The sequence below is a fragment of the Schistocerca cancellata genome, chromosome 5 (genome assembly GCF_023864275.1).
Source record: "Schistocerca cancellata isolate TAMUIC-IGC-003103 chromosome 5, iqSchCanc2.1, whole genome shotgun sequence".
In the NCBI taxonomy this organism is placed as follows: Eukaryota; Metazoa; Arthropoda; class Insecta; order Orthoptera; family Acrididae; genus Schistocerca; species Schistocerca cancellata.
The window spans coordinates 58,888,549-58,905,238 of NC_064630.1; the positions used below are offsets into that span (position 1 = coordinate 58,888,549).

General features: G+C 44.2%; 1 protein-coding gene across 4 annotated transcripts in view; it reads right to left on the minus strand.

Moving 5' to 3' along the window:
• LOC126187537 (ras-specific guanine nucleotide-releasing factor RalGPS2) overlaps positions 1–16,690 on the minus strand; it is a 394,688-nt gene that overhangs the window by 175,648 nt on the left and 202,350 nt on the right. For 2 of the 4 annotated variants that reach the window (XM_049928678.1, XM_049928677.1), the window contains exon 1: positions 13,179–13,262. The exons of the other annotated variants lie outside the window; for them this stretch is intronic. In XM_049928678.1, the coding sequence (XP_049784635.1) occupies positions 13,179–13,242 (64 nt within the window). In that variant the 5' untranslated portion in view covers positions 13,243–13,262. Of the gene's footprint in view, positions 1–13,178; positions 13,263–16,690 lie in introns of those variants that run through there. 4 annotated transcript variants of the gene reach the window in all.

Consider the following 16,690-nt stretch of genomic DNA (forward strand, 5'->3'; position numbering starts at 1 on the left):
CCCATGGAAAAACACTGGACCTACTGTTCGTTTTTCAGGGTTATACAGATATCGCAACTCCTTGATACTACTTACTAAAATATTACGGTAATAGTGGAAGACACTAACAAGCAATAAATTTACACTAATACATTTCGTCACATTGGTGAGAGGTACTTTAAAGCGGGAAACAATTCAGTTTGCTTCCAAACGCCTGTTGCTTTACCGGCTGTTGCACCAGTAAATAAAGGGTTAACAAAGCAGAAACGTCGTCGCTAGAGACTGAAGATGACGTTTGTGCGGTAATGATCGAGACGAAGTTAGAAACGCCGAAGATAAATCACGGATTTTGTCCGGACCAATTTGGCGCGAACACACGCAATTTAAGTACGAATGAGAACGCGAGAGAGCGTTTACGCACTTCCAGCTCCGTTCAGTGTCTCAGCTCATGTTTGCCTCCGAAACTACCAACAATGTTCCTCTAAAAAGTACAGTGATATACGTAATTATAGCAAAGAGCAAGATAACGGTCTTTGTGCGCTTCAGTCATGTTACGGAACAACACTTCTCTTTACGGGAAACTACTCTTACACCGCCCAAGGAATATACGTGTTTATTTATTGGATTTGATCGTAACGCGATAAGAACATCCCACCCCATATTGTTTCTGCTTATGTGAAACATACTGTGTGGCCCTAGAAGATGGACAGTAGGACCGAAAACGATTTTTTAAAATGAAAGAATCGATCATCAGTGCATGCTTGCTGTCAATACATTAGCAATACTTCTACGGAGTGTGCACATGCCTCGTTATATAACAACAATTTCGTGTGGCTCAATGGCCTGGTGCATGTCTTTCCAGTAGAATCCACCTCGGCGACTTGCGTGTCCCCAACCTGCCTCAATCATCAACCCGGGGGAAGGGACCCACAGTCCAACGTGCAAACCGAACTTTTGTTTGTGAAGACTCATCGCATCGTTGAGAGGTGAAGGCTCGGTTTAAACCAAAAGTCCGTCGACAGACACAGATAAGATCCCGCGACCTCTCGGTGCTCAGTCAAGCACTTTACGACCCAGGCCCGACAGATACCTCGTGTTGCACATTCCAGTTACAGATCAGTCGTTTGTTTCTGTCCAGTGTTACAAAGAAGCAAAACCAATCACATGGAGTTATGTAATGCATTACGAGTAATTTCACACGTACGTCGGAATGCTAACAGAATTTTGATTTCGCCAGGACGACATTTATACACACATCAAAAAAAGTTTTGCACTACCTCGGCTCCGGGAGTTCCGGAACCTGTACAGAAAATTTGAAGAGAGATCAACATAAGCATCATTTCCGACCTTTTTATTGCTCATGAAAACCATACATGTTGTACCATCATATAGTGAGACCTTCAGAAGTGGTGGTCCAGATTGCTGACACACTGGTACTTTTAATACCCAGTGGCACGTCTTCTTGCACTGATGCATGCCTGTATTCGTCATGGCATACTATCCACAAGTTCATCAAGGCACTGTTGGTCAATATTGTCCTACTCCTCAACGGCGATTCGGCGTAGATCCCTCACTGTGGTTAGTGGGTCACGTCGTCCATAAACAGCCCTTTTCAATCTATCCCAGGCACGTTCGATAGCGTTCATGTCTGGAGAACATGCAGGCCACTCTAGTCGAGCGACATCGTTATCCTGAAGGAAGTCATTCACACGATGTGCATGATGGGGGCGCAAATTGTCGTCCATGAAGACGAACGCCTCGCCAATATGCAGCCGACATGGTTGCACTATCGGTCGGACAATGGCATTCACGTGTCGTACAGCCACCCCAAAACAGCAGGGAACCTCCACCTTGCTGCACTCGCTGGACAGTGTGTCTAAGACGTACAGCCTGACCGGGTTGCCTCCAAACACGTCTCCGACGATTGTCTGGCTGATGGCATATGCGACACTTATCCGTGTGCCAATGCTGAGAGGTCCATTCGGCATGTTGTTGGACCCATCTGTACCGCGCTGCACGGTGTCGTGGTTGCAAAGAGGGACTTCGCCATCGACGACGGGAGTGAAGTTGCGCATCATGCAGCCTATTTCGCACAGTTTGAGTCGTAACATGACGTCCTGTGGCTGCACGAAAAGCATTATTCAACCTGGTGGCGTTGCTGTCAGGGTTCATCCGAGCCATAATCCGTAGGTACCGGTCATCCACTCCAGTAGAAGCTCTCGGGCGGCCTGAGCGAGGCATGTCATCGACGGTTCCTGTCTCTCTGTATCTCCTCCACGTCGGAACAACCTCTCTTTGGTTCACTCCGAGGCGCCCAGACACTTTCCTAGTTGAGAATCCTTCCTGGCACAAAGTAACAATTCGGACGCGATCGAACCGCGGTACTGACTATCTAGGCATGGTTGAACTACAGACAACACGAGCCGTGTACCTCCTTCCTAGTGGAATGACTGGAACTGATCGTCTGTCGGACTCCCTCCGTCTAATAGGGGCTGCTCATGCACGGTAGTTTACATCTTTGGGCGGGTTTAGTGACATCTCTGATCACTCAAACGAACTGTGTCTGTGATACAACATCCACAGTGAACGTCTATCTTCAGGAGTTCTGGAAACTGGGGTGATGCAGAACTTTTTTTGATGTTTGTAGTTTAGCTCATAGATGGCAACAGGAGATGCTGTTCCCAAACTGTGTCCTTGCGATTTTGGAAATTGTGTTCATCGTGAAATTGTCAAAGAGAAGCATATTTTCTAGAAGAATGCATTTATGCTTAAACAAACGCATGCAAAGGATGCATTGTGTACTTGTTCCACGACTAATCACGTTGTTAATCACCTCGGTGAGCTACTGTCGTCAATACGTAAGGACAGGGCCGAGAGAAAGCCATAGGAGTTCATCCGTGACTATCCATTTAGTCCAGTAGGAATCCATTGGCACTCTCAACCAGTAACCACTTGTCACGCTTTAAAATCAGTTTCGAGATACAGTCTGACATAGAATTTTAGCGCTGCTTGCTTTTCTTTCAACGTACACTAATCATGCTTTACAAGTAGTTATGCACGTTAGTGGTATAGCTGATCGTTCATTCTACAAGGAGTGTTCCAATGAAAAGGTACGAAGAGCCCTAAAACGTACCCGGTTGTAATTTGAATAATTATTTATTATACATATGGTTTGGTGGTAAAATTTAATCTGCCGCTAAGTTTTTGGTACCTGAAACCAATGAAACAAAGACGTAACACAACTTGAAGTATGAAAAATACCTTTATGGGTCAGTTCCTACCTGTCTTCGCTGACAACACACAAGCGATTAATATGTTCAAAGAAGTCGCAATTTTCCATAATAAAATTGTTTTATACGCAAAAACTGTAAGCGCATAGCCTAATTAAAAGATCTTCAATTATAAATTCTTGGGGCAATGTACCAAAGCGTCACACACTGAAAAAAAATATTCTTGCTTGTTAAAAAGAACTAAACGTGATTCATTCAGGTTGCAAAACATGGGGCAAGTGATGACCGTCCGAGGCGCTTCTTAGCGTGTACAGCAGGCATCTACCTACATACAACCTCCCCTCCAACCCCCCGCCCCTCTCTCACTCTCTCTCTCTCCCCCCCTCCCCCCCCCCCACACACACACATTCTTGCTAAGACTTGAAGCAATCTATGAGGCTACCGTTGCCTTGACAACACGTGAAAATGGTTCCAGACGAGGAAGGTGTCATTCACTCGTGCAAACATTTGTGACTAAACTGGGCCGCCCCCGGCTTGAAGTACGGAAGGACTCTTCCAGGTGCATCTGTAGGAAATTCCCGTTGCTGCCTAGCCTCGCAATGTGGGTGCCGTTAACTGGCGCAGCAAACGTTGTCAGCGGAGGACGGCGCTGACGCCATGTCGATTGCCGCAACGTGATAATCGGTCGAAGCGACACTTGCGGGAATGCCAACGGTGCTGCAGGTTTAGAGTAACAAGTCTATTCAAAACTCCTAACCTGGTGACTAACGGTCTCTCACTCCGAATCCACGGATTTATTTCCAAGAGATACGATTTCTGGTTTGCTTGTTATAGTTTCACAAATTATTTCCTAGGAGGCATCGCCGTTTGCTTCAACGAAATTCATCAAGCCGTCCATATGGGTTATGATGGAACTAATGGGTTCCCCTGGTTTACGTTCTCTACCCTCTCTATTAAGTCCACTTCTCATCTACAGTACATTTTTTATATTCACCAGTTCCATAGTCTAACATTCGCCCCGCCCCCTCGCACCACACTTCCAAGGAACAGTAAGATTACGTATTTCAAAGGGAGTAAGTCATTACATTCACGCGAGCTGAAATTTGGAATTTAATTACGCAAATAACGAATATGTAACTAGTTGCAACCTAGAAAATGAGGTGCACCATTAGCAGACATGGCAAGGACAGAAGTACACCCCCTTAACAGGGCGCCGTGTATGGATGCACTTCGTATAAAGTGTAGGAAATTAATAAAATCGTTTTTGTCGTGAACGAAAAACTACTCGTTTCTACTTTCTCCTGCATTATGTTTCCTCTAGATTACGGAATCTGAGCGGACTGAAACAGCACTATGTAAGGAAATTCGGCTGCACCAAAGCATCTTGTTTATGTTCTTCCACGCTTATGTGTTACGAAGTAGCTAAGGAAACTTTGCAGTGTGATGATGCGGATGGACAAGAAACCATATGTTTGCAAGTATGTCTGCCGCGCGGGATTAGCCGAGCGGTCTAGGCGCTGCGGTCATGGACTGTGCGGCTGGTCCAGGCGGAGGTTCGAATCCTCCCTCGGGCATGTGTGTGTGTGTGTGTGTGTGTGTGTGCGTGTGTGTGTGTGTGTGTGTGTGTGTGTGTGTGTTTGTCCTTAGGATAGTTTAGGTTAAGTAGTGTGTAAGCTTAGGAACTGATTACTTTTGCAGTTAAGTCCCATAAGATTTCACACACATTTGAACAAGTATGTCTATAAATAAGAGTTCGAGCTATTCGTATAAATATTGCCGTAGCTGTAGGTCACTTAGCATCAAGAGATGGTATGCTAAAAGAATAAGTATTGACGGGCAGAATTGTTTCTTACAGGCGTGCCGCCGGCCGATGTGGTCGAGCGGTTCTAGGCGCTTCAGTCGAACTGCGAGACCGCTACGGTCGCAGGTTCGAATCCTGCCTCGGGCATATATGTGTGTGATGTCCTTAGGTTAGTTAGGTTTAAGCAGTTCTAAGTTCTAGGGGACTGATGACCTCAGCTGTTAAGTCCCATAGTGCTCAGAGCCATTTGAACAGGCGTGCCACTTAATCAGTGTTGGGGAAGTGAATATCTCAGGTGCTTCAATAACCCACGTTGTGTTGTTACATTCAGGTGGTTTACAGTGCAGCAAGAATGAGAACTTTTGCCTTGAGATCGCTTTCCACTAATTAAGCTCGACCTCGTCGCTCAGCGAAGAGCAACTACTGCAGCATCGAAACTAGAAATAGTGCTGTGGTGTGACAAGCCATCACAGGGCAGTTGTCAAATGTGATTCGATGTATAGTTTGGAAGGACGAATACATGTATTGAGGTTTGTGTGAATGCAGCGAAAAAGCGAAATAAATGCCACATAAGAGAACCTTTCTGCCATCTTAAGGAATATACCGCCAGTTGCCTGTTTTATTATTTAAGTACAACCCAGGTTTCGGCCTTTTAGGCCATTTCCACGTACCTGATTTTATGTCTTTAATATATTGCAGAGTACTTAACATGCTGTCACTAGTTAAGTGTCCTGCAACATATGTTAAACACACAAAATCAAACACCTGAAAATAGTATAAAAGGCCGAAACCTCGGCTGTACTCCACCAATGAAGGCGGTGTGTTGCTTTAAAAATTCTGCTTGACTGTTGGTCAGCACTATCAAAAACTATTTTCTGGTATCCTTTGTACCAGTGTGTTATTAGCACAGTTGTACGTGGACGTATCTGAAATTGAAATTCAGTTGTACGAAATATTAACCCGACACAATACAGCTGCATTAAAACTACAGGAAACGACCGAAACAACATAGAAAATGATAAATACAAAATGTTATATACACATTATTATTGTCTCAATTTCTTGCTGAGTGGCACGTAGAAGTGATGGTAATGTTGGATGTGGGGTGCTCACCTGCCCGCATCTCGTGGTCGTGCGGTAGCGTTCTCGCTTCCCACGCCCGGGTTCCCGGGTTCGATTCCCGGCGGGGTCAGGGATTTTCTCTGCCTCGTGATGGCTGGGTGTTGTGTGCTGTCCTTAGGTTAGTTAGGTTTAAGTAGTTTTAAGTTCTAGGGGACTGATGACCATAGATGTTAAGTCCCATAGTGCTCCGAGCCATTTGAACCATTTGGTGCTCACCTGCGTGGTCATCAGTGCCACTAGGAATTGTGAACATGCTATTCTCGGTTGTGTGTCTGGGGGGGGGGGGGGGGGGGGGGGCAGCGGCAGCGGCTTAAAATGCACTGAAGTCAACCTATAAAACATAAAATAATCACCGACATGATACATTAAATTATTAAACTGAAAATCGAGGAATAATACCTGCGTGGTCGATTTCAGTGACCGTAGTTTGTTGTTCACCACCTCCATACATTCGGTTTCTCTATGATGCGTGATTCTTCTGTCAGAGAAAGAGACGAAAAATATCCACCATGGTTTAACAACTAAATTCGTAAAATGCTGAATAAGCAAATGCTGTTGCACTCTCAGTTCAAAACGAAACGCGCAAATGAAGACAGGCAAAGTATAGTATAGATTTGTGAGTCTTTGAAAAGACCTATGCGTGAAGCATACAACCACAACCGACATCCTACGCAAAATATCTGACCGAGAAACTGACAAAATTCTGGTTCTATGTAAAGTCACTAAGCTGGTCTACGGCTCCCATCCAGTTACCCGTTGATCAGTAGCAAAATTAAAGTCAAAGTTTTAAATTTCGCGTTTAAGAAATTGTTCATGCGGGAGACTCGTACAAACATACCATCGTTCGACCAACGAACAGACTCTCGTATGCACGACATTGTAATCAGCATCAGTGGCATAGGGAAACAACGGGAAGGGTTGAAAACAAATAAGTCGCCAGGTCCACGTGGAAACCCAATTCGGTTTTACAAAGAGTACTTGACCGCACTGGTCCCTTGCATTTATTGCCAATCTCTCGCCCAGCGAAAGTCCCCAGCGACTGCGAAAAATAGCCGGTGCTTCTATATCTGAGTACGAGAACGGATCCGCTAAATTACACACCGTAACCCTAGCACTGGTTTCCCGCAGAAACCATGAGTATGTTCGTAGTTCGATTATAAAACATTTCTTTGAGACCGATAAACTTATGTCCACCAATAAGTTAAGTTTTAAGAAGTATCCCTCGTTCGAAACTCAGCTTGCCCTTTTCTCTGGTAATATGCTGCGAACTATGGGTGAAGGGCAACAGGCAACTTCCATATTTGCAGATTTACGACGTGCATTCAAGTTCTAAGGCCTCCGATTTTTTTTCTCCTGACTGGAAAGAGAGAGAAACATGCGCATTGTTTTAAAATGAGGCCGCGTTCATTGTCAATACTTCCCAGAGATGGCAGCACCGTACGGCAGATGGAATTTTACCGCCAGCGGCGAGAATGAGAACTGTTTTAAATACTTAAAATGGCGACATTTCCTTACTTGAACATCGTGCAGTCATTCGTTTTCTGAATTTGCGTGGTGTGAAACCAATTGAAATTCATCGACAGTTGAAGGAGACATGTGGTGATGGAGTTACGGATGTGTCTAAAGTGCGTTCGTGGGTGCGACAGTTTAATGAACGCAGAACATCGCGTGACAACAAACCGAAACAACCTCAGGCTCGCACAAGCCGGTCTGACGACATGATCGAGAAAGTGGAGAGAATTGTTTTGGGGGATCGCCGAATGACTGTTGAACAGATCGCCTCCAGAGTTGGCATTTCTGTGGGTTCTGTGCACTCAATCCTGCATGACGACCTGAAAATGCGAAAAGTGTCATCCAGGTGGGTGCCACAAATGCTGATGGACGACCCTGCCCGTGTGGCATGTTGCCAAGCAATGTTGACGCGCAACGACAGCATGAATGGGACTTTCTTTTCGTCGGTTGTGACAATGGATGAGACGTGGATGCCATTTCTCAATCCAGAAACAAAGCGCCAGTCAGCTCGATGGAAGCACACACATTCACCGCCAACAAAAAAATTTCGGGTAACCGCCAGTGCTGGAAAAATGATGGTGTCCATGTTCTGGGACAGCGAGGGCGTAATCGTTACCCATTGCGTTCCAAAGGGCACTACGGTAACAGGTGAATCCTACAAAAATGTTTTGAAGAGCAAATTCCTTCCTGCACTGCAACAAAAACGTCCGGGAAGGGCTGCGCGTGTGCTGTTTCACCAAGACAACGCACCCGCACATCGAGCTAACGTTACGCAACAGTTTCTTCGTGATAACAACTTTGAAGTGATACCTCATGCTCCCTACTCACCTGACCTGGCTCCTAGTGACTTTTGGCTTTTTCCAACAATGAAAGACACTCTCCGTGGCCGCACATTCACCAGCCGTGCTGCTATTGCCTCAGCGATTTTCCAGTGGTCAAAACAGACTCCTAAAGAAGCCTTCGCCGCTGCCATGGAATCATGGCGTCAGCGTTGTGAAAAATGTGTACGTCTGCAGGGCGATTACGTCGAGAAGTAGCGCCAGTTTCATCGATTTCGGGTGAGTAGTTAATTAGAAAAAAAATCGGAGGCCTTAGAACTTGAATGCATCTCGTAGATTTCGGGAGAGTCGTTTTCCCACGCGAGTGGAACAAGAGAGGAAATGGCTAGTTGTGGTAAAGGGTACCTTGCACCAAGCACCGTAGGTTGGCTTACGGAGTATGTATGTAGAAGCAAATGATGCTGTCCACGGGGACGGTACATTGACGTGGAACACCAGCCCTACACGATTCTTCGGTTTCTTTGTCGGCTGTGTCGTATCCCTGCATCCCGACGTGTCCTTGCACGCAGTAAAAGACCACCTGCTTGGCTCGGTGTTGGTGTCATGGACGATCTGAAACAACTGGCCTACTGGATACATGCGGTGGACTGCTTCTAGCGCACTCAACGAGTCAAAACAAACTCTGGGACTGCGACGCGTTTGAATCCATTGTAATATCGTCATAATGCGATAAGACTCGGTATCAAAATTTGTAAAGTGTTCCGGAAGGCATACTTGAAAGCCCCATCAGGGAAAACAGTTGAACAGCGGAGTGCCTTTCCTGTCTGTGACCCATTCGTATATACAACGATAACGGTTCAACTACATATTCATCGTATTACCTGTACAGACGGCCATTATCTTTGTCTATCTGTAGCAACTATCCAGAAATAGTGTACGTAGACAGGCAACATGCACCAAATGGGGCAAATTTGACTCGTCATTTAACATTCATGGCAATGCCGCCCCACCGTACGCACACCTCCAATGGTACTAATTTACCGTATTTAAACTCCCCTAATGAGTGGTGCGATATTACCAACAGGGCTGCTATGTGAACATCAACAAGACGAACTAAATCTGTCCTTCATATCTCACAAGACAGATCTGTATCGCTCTCCGATGAAAATCTATGCAATTAACTTCTGTAATATTAGGTTCCTGGTCGTGACAGTCACAAACCGCTGGTTCGAATATTAATGCGGATGAGCGCAAACACTAGCCAACAGCTCTGCATTCTTGCAGTCTTCAGTTTTACCAAATTATCCCAGTATCCAGACTTGTTGCAAGACAACGAGCGAGGAACTGTTTCTTAGTACAATATTTTTGATGTGTAGACAATAGATCAGCGCTAAGAGAAGACAAAATATCTCGTCGCTTTGAAATACGTTAGCCTGTCAGCGCTTACTGCTCACACAAGTGTTGAATTTTTATCTGTGCCAAACTCCTTGACACAGAATAGGATGGTTCACCGTGGATCAAATCGGAAAATATACTGAAATTCCAGCAGTAAGTGGATAGAATTGTTACATGCAAAAAAAAAAAAAAAAAAAAAAAAAAAAAAAAAAAAAAAAAAAAAAAAAAAAAAGTCTGCCTTCTTAAGATGCACCGACTGAGGTGTAAACGAATAATAGGGTTTTTAATCATTCCTAGCAGTCAAACAAGTTGTGTTTGCTTCACTGAAACGGAATATCGGGGATTTCTACCCTAGAGAATATAATGAAGACAAAAAAACGAACAAAGAACAATCGGCACGCATGTAACAGCATGCGCTACCTAATATGTTCTACAACGGAATCTTCCGGGACTCATACTTCGGGTCTACGGTGGCAGAAAGGTATGATCAAGTGTTTTGGGTAGCCATTGGGCCAGGGACCATTTTGTACATACAACAGAAAGATCGTCTTGCTACAACTATCGTATAGTACAGGATCAAAGTTTGAAAATTGCACACTTCCTCCAGCTAAGGCAGATAGATTGATTCTTCTTGCATTAGATGTCGTCTACGGTGCGCCATAAGAGGTTTATCAAGTCGCTGTTTAGCTCCTAGGCCGTTCCTGAGAAAAACCGAAAAAAGCATTTTTCACCATTTTTTTCGCCGTCAGCTGTGGATATCTACCCAACTGCAACAGATTGCTCAACTTTTAACGATTTATTCTCTAAGCATTTATCTGGGAGAGCCACTTCCAGTTTCCGAAATCTTTATCCGTTATCGAGAAAAAGCCCCATAAACATGGTTTCTGGGTACCAAAATGAGCCACCGATCACAAGACGGTTATGCACAAATCTTTAACCGTTTCCGAGATACAGAGGTTCAATGTTAATATACTTGTACTCGCAAAATACAAACGTAAAATCCGGTGTGAAGCGAAACTGTGGTTCGTAACTTGACATAACATGGATAAATATGTTGTAAGAGTCTCAGTTATCATCAGAATGGTTCTGGGAACCCCATGTTGTTGTACTGAAGCAAATGCAAAATGTTTGTGCACATAAAATCCGGTCTGAAGTGCAAAAATTATATAGTTTTGCCTTCTTTCAATTTTAAGTAAGTAAACTATAAAAATTTTACTGATCCATGAAACTCTTTTTCCTATGAGTGAGAGGAGGAAAGAAGATAACCAGTGGAAAAATGCTCCTACTGGAGCACAAAAATGTCGAATATGCTCCTGCTTATTAAAAGACTGATAGAAGAATGGGATACCGTGTGCCTCAGTCTACCTTCCGTAGCATCTTTAAAAATTTCCCCAGAAATGTTGGCATCCTCATATTCGCGCTTTTTATGCTGAAAGAGGAGACAGTGGCAGTGGGAAAGACAAGACGGAAAAGTAATTAATACTGGAAGATAGCAGACAGTGGTTGTGGTATAAAAAGAAAAGAGGAAACAACAGCACTGTCAGAGAAAGGGGGAGACACGGTGGCGGCGGGACATAGTTGACAGTGACAGACAGTGCTAGAGAAGAAGAGTGAACATGACAGTGATAGTGCAAAAGGAGACCGCATATATGACGCTGGTGCGACCTATTCTTGAGTACTGCTCGAGTGTTTGGGATACGTACCAAGTCGGATTGAAGGGAGACAACGAAGCAATTCAGAGGCGGGCTGCTAGATTTTTACCGATAGCTTCGAACAACACGTAAGTGTTATGAAGATGCTTCGGGATCTGAAATGGGAATCCCCGGAGGGAAGGCGACGTTCTTTTCGAGAAACACCATTGAGAAAATTTAGAGAACCGGTATTTGAAACTGACTGCCGAACAATTCTACTGCCGCGCGTAAGGATCACGAATATACGAGAAATTAGGGCTTATACGGAGGTATATAGACAGTCGTTTTTCGCGCGCTCTATTTGCTAGTGAACAGGAGGGGAAATGACAAGTAGTGGTACAGTGTAGCCTCCGCCACGCACCGTACGGTAGTTTACGGAGTATCTGTGTGGATATAGATATGTAGATGTAGAAGTGATAAAGAGAAGGAGAAAGTGCGTAAGAGCCACTGATAATGAGAGACAGTCTACGACAATGAGAACGAGGAAGAGACAGGCAGCGAGAACACACACACACACACACACACACACACACACACACACACACACAGAGAGGGAGAGAGAGAGAGAGAGAGAGAGAGAGAGAGAGAGAGAGAGCTGCAGTGGGAATGAATGAATAGTAGCAGCAAGGGAGTAAGAGGGAGACACTGACAGTGATAACTGATAAGACACAGCAGTAGCAGGACAGAGCGAAGGATACTTTGGCTGGGAGACACGAGACATTGACGGAGGGACACAAAGAGATGTCAATGAGTTTGGCTTGATAAACGAGTGAGGAAGGGCAACTGAGAGTGGATGGGATGTGAGCGAGTTACAGGTGAGGGGGGGGGGGATTTTGTGGGAGAGGTGAGCTGCACGTTAATTGCATGTTAATAGGAGCGCGGTTATGTTCGCATGCCAAAACTTTTGAGAAAATTTTTAAGGATTCTGAGGAAGGGAGAATGATGCTGCTGGTACCCCAGAGTCTGTTAACAAACAGGTGCATATTCGCTATTTTGTGCTCCAATATCAACATTTTTCCCGCTGGAACATAATTTATCTCAAGGTGCAGAGGCACTTTTACAGCGTTAAACCACGAATGAGATCCGGCTTTTTGACACTTTTTTTTCACTAAAACACTAGGACACACGGGTCAAAATTTTCCACTCTCCGTTTGGTTACAGTTGGTTTCGAAATTACTGATGCTTCTACACAGGACTTCTTTGAAGTAGTATGTCAAAACCTAACTGACTGACAGACCGAAGACTTTTTACAAACAATCTTCCAGGAACCGGACCGTAAAAACGTTTAGTTGTCAGTAGACATCTTGAGCTAAAAGCAGATGAGCCGCTTCGCAAGTTTAAGAAATGTATTGGAAATTGTTTTCCAAAGTAAAACAGAGCTTTCCCAGCCCTTTTTGGGTAACTTTAAGGAATTGAAATGCATTGTACACCACGTCACCACAGACCAATGGCGATAGAAACTTTACACGCACTGAAGTCAAAACGAAAGAGTAATGCGTTGTTAGTGTCAGGCCAATAACTGAATGGCAAACGCGTGTAGCATAGGAACCAGCCTTCTTTATCGTGAAAGTTTACGTGCAGTTATTACAAAAAACTACCACAATACAAATAAACAACAGTTTTGTCACACTGATGGGGCGAAAATTGATGTACTAAAAATGCACCTTACCACGGACTGCCTTGAGCACTAGGCTCAGCGTCGTCTTCGTCAGTTGCATCAGGCGCTGGCGCATCTTGCCGCGTGTGACTGGCTCCATGCCCGAATCCCGACTGAGGCCACAAGAAAGAATCAGGGCTCAGGTATCGGGCAGCGGGCGGCAGCAGCAGCAGCAGCTGCCACCCGCAGGTGGAGCAGACGCGGCGCGGACACCTGCCGCGGCGGCAGCTGGCCGGCCCAACACCCGAACACCCGGAGCGGCAACAGCTCGTGCCCACCGGGACAATCACTGCCTCAGCTGCCTTCCGGACGTCTTGTCTGAGGTGTGACGTAGTCTCGTGTTGCCTTTCTATTAGTCCGCAAGAGATGGATGACAAAGCGATAGAGAAGAGCGGGTGTGTAGGTCAAGGATGAGAGGGGGGGATGGGTGTGTAGGAAATCCTGCACATACTCCGCAAACCACTGTACAGTACTTGTAAATAATAGATTTCAGATGTCAGTCGTCCTTTTTAAATGTTATTGGCAGATGTAGATTTCAGCTAGAAACTAGCCATTCTCAATGCTAAGAAGACAAGAGGTACATAGATGATGCCATAAAAAGTTGCAGTTAACGACTTAACTCATATGGTTTGTATATTACATACCACTATCATCTTTCATCAATGCATGTAATGCCTGTTGGTCGGACTTCATCCACAGTTAATTGAATACTAGGGTTTACGGAAGGCGGGCTGTATGGAGAACACATCGGTTGGTTACATGGTGCCATTTATGTGAACTACTTATAAACCTCAAGGGAAGTAAACCACTTCAAATTTGATAACATAAAATGAAACATAAGTAAAATTCTTAAATTGTCGTTCGACTTACTTCATATTTATCATCAAGTAATAAAACTTCCATCTTCACTCCTTGTGAGTCCGTTATTATTATTAAAACGTTTAAATTGTCAGGTGGATAAAACTTTAATTTTTTAAACATTTGTTAAAATTTATAAAACACTAGAAGACACGTGCTGTATACACCTATTAGTTGACATGGCACATATATATATATATAAAGCCGTATCAACTAATAGGTGTATACAGCAAGTGTCTTCTAGTGTGCCGGCCGCAATGGCCGAGACCGCGCGACCGCTACGGTCGCAGGTTTGAATCCTGCCTCGGATAAGGATGTGTGCGATGTCCTTAGATTAGTTCGGCTTAAATAGTTCTAAGTTCTATGGGACTGATGACCTCAGATGTTAAGTTCCATAGTGCTCATAGCGATTTGAACCATTTCTTCTAGTGTTTTATAAATTTTAACAAATGTTTAAAAAAATTAAAAAGTTTTATCCACTTGACGTAATTTAAATGTTTTAATAATATTAACGGACTCGCAAGGAGTGAACATGGAAATTTTATTGCTTGATCGTAAATATGAAATAAGTCGGACGACAATTTAAGAATTTTACTTATGTTTCATTTTATGTAATTAAATTTGAGGTGGCTTACTTCTCTTGAGATTTATACGTAGTTGACATAGATGGCGCCATGTAACCAACCGATGTGTTCTCCATACAGCCAGCCTTCCGCAAACATTAGTATTCAATGAACTGTGGATGAATCCCAACCAACAGGCATTACATACATTAATCAAAAATGATAGTGGTATGTAATATACAAACCATATGAGTTAAGCCATTAATTGCAACTTTTTATGACATCTATGTACCTCGTGTATTCTTAGCATTGAGAATGGCTAGTTTCTAGCTGAAATCTAGATCTGCCGATAAAATTTAAAAAGGACGACTGATAGCTGAAATCTATTTTTTACAAGTCAATATAACAGTCGCTGAGTGCAACAGCCTTCTGAATGGAAGGTAGCCTGACTGTACAGTACGTTTCGGACGGCATTTTGCACCTCTATTACACCCATCCTTTCCTTTCCTACAAGATTTGTATATGGAACGTGGCAAAATGATGGAGCGATATTATGTGTTTTCAAACGCACTGCGCATATTTTACCATATGCGAAACAAACCGCTGGAAAAATGTCTTGCAACACCTGCATATTTGCGAGCGTGTGAGAGCTGATGTACAAGCGGGACAGTGAATGCTAGAACAAGCCTTATGAAACTAAAAGAGAAAATTTACTTAGAAATAAATAAAACAACAACCAAAACGAAGGTAGTGTGTTGCAAAGTGCTCATATTTGCACACTTGTGAAATCAAAATCTGCTGCTGGGTAACATTCGATATTATGTTGCTCCAGTCCGAGCACTGCAACACGGTCGGACTCTCCGAGGCGCGTTGTACACAGCGTGAACTAGACGTTACTGCTGCAGCCTGTACAACTCTTCAACAGCGACCCTCCCGAGATCGGCCAGTGAGTGAAGAGCGCTCCAGAAAACACAATCAGCCTAGTTCCCGTCAGCAGATACGTAGGCCATACCACTCGGTTTGCATCCTACCTCCTGCTGCGAGGTGTTCAACAGGTGTGCTGACACATTATCGCCTTGAAAGACTAGCGATTTGGCTAAGTGCTGACTGTATTCAAACTGCCCTCGATAGCGATGAGATATCCGACGTGATAACAGCCCAGAACATGACTATCCTACCTCCCAGCTGATCCTTGGAGGCAGTACGTACTCTTGAGACGTGTTCTGGATGTCTCCACACTCTTCTACGACGAACGAAGAAACCCAACGTCACTGATCCAGATTCCACTCCAGGGGTCTTCTTAGTCCAACTACTTCTCGCTCCATCGAGCTGAAAGGTTTATACTGCTGTTCGTAATGGACTTCCCATAAGCAAATTGATGGTGAGGAGTCAGTAAAGTACTACCTGGGTCGAAACAATCCCCCAAGTACCTCAAAAAGGCAACGCGTTATTCTGTAGCATTTTTCTCGGGATATCTAGGAGCCAAAATTTGTAGGCACCGGTCATCAGCTAGTTTTCCTGACTACGGGCAACCATTGCGAAACATATCTTCAGACTTGCATCTTCGTGTACCGTCGTTGTGATATACGCCAATCAGGTGGGCATCATCCTGTACTGACAACCTTTCTCGCCGTGAAGTGGCAACATGCGCACAATCTAAGGCTGAAATGTTGACAGACTGAACACTGTTCACAAGCCGTATTGTCCCGTTCACGATTAGAGACACCGAGCTCTACTGAAATGCACTAGGAACGTAGGTTTTCTTTTATTTCCATTATACTGGCGGAAGGAATAAGCAGGGTGTTTAAAAAATACTTATACTAACTTTGGGGACGGGTTCCCTACAGTAAAACAAGAAAAAAGGTTCATACAAAAACATATCCGAAAATCTTTCGTTTTCGAGTAATTAATGAAAGCTGACGTTCGACGGCTTTCCAGGAACAACCTAACAACTTCAATTATCTATGCTCCCGTTTGATTCACTAGTATTCTAGATGGTGTTTTGTTGCCAAGGAGCCTTGTTTATATTCGTCTTTCGTCTGTCCTCAACGTGTCCATTGTGTACATAATATTAAATAAAGGTTATGAGTTAACTGAAAATGC